Source organism: Oncorhynchus mykiss, chromosome 17, assembly GCF_057628025.1.
Source record: "Oncorhynchus mykiss isolate SJ-2025 chromosome 17, ASM5762802v1, whole genome shotgun sequence".
NCBI classification, from domain to species: Eukaryota; Metazoa; Chordata; class Actinopteri; order Salmoniformes; family Salmonidae; genus Oncorhynchus; species Oncorhynchus mykiss.
This window is the reverse complement of record NC_143038.1, coordinates 19,315,818-19,321,949: the sequence shown is the minus strand read 5'-3', so window position 1 is coordinate 19,321,949 and position 6,132 is coordinate 19,315,818. Positions and strand designations below refer to the sequence as shown.

Here is a 6,132-nt window from a genome sequence, read left to right as displayed (position 1 = left end):
CAAAGTTATAACATTTATCAACACAATTTTAACAGTACATGACATACATAACAAGGATGTTGTTCACTGCAACAATATCAGTAGCTTGTCTCAAATATAGCATAAAGCAAAAAGTGTGCTGGTACCACTTCATATAATATTTCTTACGATCTTCAAAAATGAAATACGTTTGTATTCCTCCGTGGGCCTTGCACGAACGTGTGTGTTTGTATTCAGTGTGTGACTGTCAAACCTCAGATGGACAAATAAAACACTGGTGACCCCGCCCACATTGAGCCCCGCCCCGAACTGCCCACTGCAGTCAGGGGTACTTCAAACATACAGGGTTGACTTAGATTGTTGACAACATGTAAACTATATTTTACTTCTAAATGTTTATTGAAAACATAAATACATTTGTACAATGAGCACTTGTTGTCGCTCAAATACATCGTTACCGTTGTTGGTTAGCTAGCTATAGACATGACATAAGTCAAAACACATGGAATCATATGACCTGTCTATATGAACCAGAAAAAAAGGAGCCAGTGAAATGTCTCGCTTTTTATTCTATCTCTGGTTCAGTTGCATAGAAATAGATAGAGGACGTATCTTTGTATCTGTGGCATTATAGCGTCTGTGACAGCACGGGCAGTGCCATTGAGACTATCTCTGCTCCCAACTCATAGGAATCCCCACCCAGTTGACTACTTTAAAATGATTGAAGCCCGCAATGGCAATTTTCATCCTAAAATGTGTTTTATCCAAGGATGATTCCTCTATCTATCTATCTCTATGTTCAGTTGCCAGTAGCTACTGAGGCTAGCCGTCAACCGGATGACGATTCGACGATTGACGTCGAATGTATGCTTGTCATTGGATATGAATTTTCTTCAAAGATGGTTCTGTAATATCCTCGTTAGTGTACAGTTTGCTGAGAAACGGACGGTTGATATGACAGTATTTCTTTCCGACACAGGTAAATAGCAACACACAGCCAGCTGCGGTTGATCTGTTGTGTTATTGTTTTCATTAGCTTAGCCAACTAGCTACCGTTAGCTCCAGCTAGCCCGTGCGGCCTTCAATAACAGTGAGACACTGCTTCAAACAACGCTGGCTGAAACTTGCTTGCTAGCCCGCTTTGCTGGTTGTACAGGTTGTGACAGCGTAACTTGCCTATAGCTAGCCATGCATTATGTTCATTTTCGACTGTGTTATTTACCTGCCATAACGCTAATTTTGCTACTTAACTAAATGTCCAAATGTATTGGTACCATTGAAGACATAGCTAGCTCGCGTATGTTGAAGATATCATCAGCTAGCTAACTTGGGTGTAACTAACGTTAATCATTAGTCCAAACATGTTGGTTTTGCAGAGAGAACGAGTTTCTATTAGACAAATTCAGGTAGGTCCCTCCCCTTAGTTCGGGTTAAGGGTGTTTTCACATTTTATTCCTTTCAGACAAATTTGGGTGAACTCGGTGCGGTTCTCTTCATGTTTTGTTCAGTATGAACACTGCAACGGAACTCAGACCCATTAAGAGCACCCGAAGCGAACCGAACTGAGACCATTCCGAAAGTTGGTCTGAGTTCGGTTCGCTTCAATTCCGCGGTCCGGTTCCGTTTTTTGGGCATTGTGAACACAAAGCCCCCCAGGTTCGCTTGTCATTAATCCCGCACCACACACCAGACCAGGATTTTCTCAAACTCGGTCCTATGCCCCCCCCCCCCCCCCCCCCCCCCCCCCCCCCCCCCCGGGTACACGTTTTAGTTTTTGCTCTAGCACTACACAGCTGATTCAAAATAACCAACTCATCATCAAGCTTTGATTATTTGAAGTCAACTGTGTAGTGGGGTGGGGGGGTTAGGGGGTGGACTGAGTTTGAGAAACCCTGCACTAGATGGTGCCACAAGACAGAAGATGATGTGCGGGTTCGGAGAAACAAATGTCTGCTGTGTACGCCGAGGAACTTAAAACTTTCCACCTTCTCCACTACTGTCCCGTCAATGTTGATAGGGGGCTGCTCCCTCTGCTGTTTCCTGCAAACTTGATGATTGAGTTGGAGGCGTGCATGGCCACGTAGTCATGGGTGAACAGGGAGTACAAGAGAGGGCTGAGAACGCACCCTTGTGGGGCCCCAGTGTTGAGGATCAGCAGGGTGGAGATGTTGTTTCCTACACTCACCACCTGGGGGCGGCCCGTCAGGTAGTCCAGGACCCAGTTGCACAGGGTGGGGTCGAGACCCAGGGTCTTGAGCTTAATGATGAGTTTGGAGGGTACTATGGTGTTAAATGCTGAGCTGTATTCGATGAACAGCATTCTTACATAGGTATTCCTCTTGTCTAGATGTTTAGGGCAGTGTGATTGCGTCATCGGTGGACCTATTGGGGCGGTAAGCAAATTGTTAGTGGGTCAAGGGTGTCAGGTAGGGTGGAGGTGATATGGTCCTTGACTAGTCTCTCAAAGCACTTCATGATGACGGAAGTGAGTGCTACAGGGCGATAGTCATTTAGCTCAGTTACCTTCGCTTTCTTGGGAACAGGAACAATGGTGGCCCTCTTGAAGCATGTGGGAACAGCAGACTGGGATAAGGATTGATTGACTATGTCTGTAAACACACCGGCCAGCTGGTCTGCGCATGCTCTGAGGACGTGGCTGAGGATGCCGTCTGGGCCGGCAGCCTTGCGAGGGTTAACACGTTTAATGTTTTACTCACCTGGTTGCAGTGAAGGAGAACCCGCAGGTTTTGCTAGCGGGCCGTGTCAGTGGCACTGTGTTGTCCTCAAAGCGAGAAAATATCTTCTTTCGTTTGTCTGGGAGCAAGACATTGTGGTCCGCGACGGGGCTGGTTTTCCTTTTGTAGTCCGTGATTGACTGTAGACCCTGCCACATACCTCTCGTGTCTGCCAATATTTACGTTAATAGTATCTTCTGATTACAATTGTTTACTCTTATATGCTCTATGGGACCTTTATATAGATAGGTGTGTTCCTTTTTCAAATCAAGTCCAGTCAATTGAATTTTCCACAAGTGGACTGGAATCCATTTGTAGAAACATTTTTACAAGTGTGCAGTGTTTTCGTAAACCTGTTTTCACTTTGTCATAATGGGGTATTGTGTGTAGATTGAGGGGAATTTAAAAAAAAAAAATCAGTTTTAGAATAATGCTGTAACGTAACAAAATGTGGAATAAGTCAAGGGGTCTGAATAATTTCACGATGCACAAAGTTGTTTACATCCCTGTTAGTGAGCATTTCTCCTTTGCCAAGATATGCCACACCTCTCAGGTGGAAGGTCTATCAATAAACTGATTAAACAGCATCATTACACAGATGTACCTTGTGCTGGCAACATTAAAAGGGCACTCTAAAATGTGCAGTTTTGTCACACAACGCAATGCCACAGATGTCTCTAATTTTGAGGTACTGCGCAATTGGCATGCTGAATGCAGGAATAACCAACAGAGCTGTTGCCAGAGAATTGAATGTTAATTTCTCTACCATAAGCCAATGTTGTTTTAGGGAATTTTTCAGTATGTCCAACCGGCCTCACATCCGCAAGCGGGGGGGGGGGGGGGGCTGGCTTCCTGCCCAGTTATGTGAAATCTTAGATTAGGGCCTAATGAATTTATTTAAATTGACTGATTTCCTTTTATGAACTGCAACTCAGTAAAATCTTAGAAATTGTTGCATTTGTATTTATTTTTAGTGTAGCTAGTATAGCAAAACAGCAAGTGTGTGTCTGTTGCTCATGCAATCTGGGCCTGTTGTCTGTTTATCATGCTTTTGTCAATGGGTTCAGGGTTGCCTTTTTTATTTAACGTTACCCAGCAATAATTTGGTTTTGCCTAATCTTGAGACTAAAGATGTTTTGACAACTTGGCTGGCTAGCTAATATGTTACTTGTATTTTGTTGTTAGGCTCAGCTAGCTAGCTAACTTATCTCTAGAAAGAACTGTGCACTAAGTTGTTGCTGTGCACGTCTTCTATGCTTTTCAAGATGACCTTTTACGGTTGTACACCTGAACAGTATCTGTCTCCAGTCCACTATTTGGCACTTGCAAAGTACATTTGACACTCTCAGTGAAGTCCTTTTTTGTTAATATTAGCATTCCTTTTAGATAATTCTGCCGATAACACGTCAAGGCTCTCTCTCTCTGTTCAATGTCGTATTCACAGCGTGGGTCTACTTCAAATGTGCCTTTTCACACAGCTTGCCTTTGACATATTTGTTTTGAAGCTACATGAAAAGGTCAAACTGAATATGAACTTATGGGAATATCAAGCATCAGGGTCCACCTTATATGTAATGGGCATTTGTTGTTGCTTGAATAAGTCTACTTCAGGCTGGCTCTATGAGTCTACTCTGTTTACGCATATGCTGACTCCACTCCTCTGTACACACAGGTAACAATTGGACCCAGTAGAAGCAAAAGCCACCGCCATGTATTCGGAATGGAGGTCTCTGCACCTGGTGGTGCAGAGCGACCTAGGCCATTTGAGTGTCCTTCACTCGTATCCTCCGGTGGTGGGGCGTGACGTGGCTAATGCAGTGGTTAGACCTCTGGGGGTGACCCTGGGCACCCCGTCCACCGATAGCCTGCTCAAGACCGACAAAGAGGTAGGCAAGACTGTGCTGAAAACAACCCAGATTATTTTGCATGGCTGAATCAGATGTGTATGTAGATGCATGTGTAAGCCATACGGGGTGAATACTTTTTTGGACTTTGCCCATCTAGGGGGAACTACCCTAGAAATCCAACATTCCAACTCGCATTTTACGTTCAAGGGGAATAAGCTAGCTACAGCTGGCGGTTGAAAGGGAAGTTGGAATGTTGGATTTCTAGGGTAGTTCCCCAACTAGGCCTACTTGATTCTTTGCTGTAGGTATGGGGACGGTATACTAATGTCAAGCTCCACTTCATTGCCACTCATTAGAATTGAGAAGTACAAGTTTCTTCCCTCTTTAGCTCCAAGTTCTTCTGACATTGTTCTGCCTATTTCCTGAAAAACATAGGCTACATGATACATCCAACACCTTTCATAGACTAGGCTTTGTCAGTCCCTTATTTTTTAGAAAACCTAGGACGCTGAATGGTCACCTTCACATTTGGACTAAGGCTACATCCTGGAAATTGAAATATTATAATATTTTTTTTCTACTGTGCTTGATTGAAAAACACACCACCACCTCCCTCTCTAAATTATGTTGTGTTTTCAAATCTCTTCTCTCTGATTGCTGCTGGGTGAAAAATAGCATTTTGCACCCCCTTTTGTCTGTGGAAAATGTGCTGCTCACTTCCCCATCATGTTTGCCTTGTAGCTCGGATACCCCCAGGCCTCTGGGCTTGCTTGATAACATAACAGGATTTCCTGAGTATATCCCCGGGGCATTCGACCCCTGCTGCTTTATAGTGACAATGTTTCTCCACCCCAGTGGAAAACGTCTCTTTGAGCTCACCCCCAGTCCAGTCTCAGCAGCCAGATCAGGCCTGTTTGTAATAGGCAAAGGAAAATGTAAGCCATCTGCCAAAGAATGTACGCTTGGCCTTAATTCCCTTCTCTTTCTCTTTCCTGCTAATTTTAGTTTGCCAGATAAGTCTGTCATGCACTTATTTACAGTGCCTTGCGAAAGTATTCGGCCCCCTTGAACTTTGCGACCTTTTGCCACATTTCAGGCTTCAAACATAAAGATATAAAACTGTATTTTTTTGTGAAGAATCAACAACAAGTGGGACACAATCATGATTTATTGGATATTTCAAACTTTTTTAACAAATCAAAAACTGAAAAATTGGGCGTGCAAAATTATTCAGCCCCTTTACTTTCAGTGCAGCAAACTCTCTCCAGAGAGTTCAGTGAGGATCTCTGAATGATCCAATGTTGACCTAAATGACTAATGATGATAAATACAATCCACCTGTGTGTAATCAAGTCTCCGTATAAATGCACCTGCACTGTGATAGTCTCAGAGGTCCGTTAAAAGCGCAGAGAGCATCATGAAGAACAAGGAACACACCAGGCAGGTCCGAGATACTGTTGTGAAGAAGTTTAAAGCCGGATTTGGATACAAAAATATTTCCCAAGCTTTAAACATCCCAAGGAGCACTGCAAGCGATAATATTGAAATTGAAGGAGTATCAGACCACTGCA

General features: G+C 43.7%; 1 protein-coding gene across 8 annotated transcripts in view; it reads left to right on the top strand.

The window, feature by feature from the left end:
* Positions 1-297: 297 nt before the first annotated feature.
* Positions 298-6,132, top strand: part of LOC110493907 (ral GTPase-activating protein subunit beta) — an 82,162-nt gene continuing 76,327 nt past the window's right edge. For all 8 annotated transcript variants that reach the window (XR_016487803.1, XR_016487802.1, XR_016487801.1 and 5 more), the window contains exons 1-2: positions 298-958; positions 4,387-4,600. Coding sequence is in view for 5 of the 8 variants with exons in the window: in XM_090205017.1 (XP_090061143.1) it covers positions 4,424-4,600 (177 nt within the window). In the remaining 3 variants the exon portion in view is untranslated. The remainder of the gene's footprint in view (positions 959-4,386; positions 4,601-6,132) is intronic.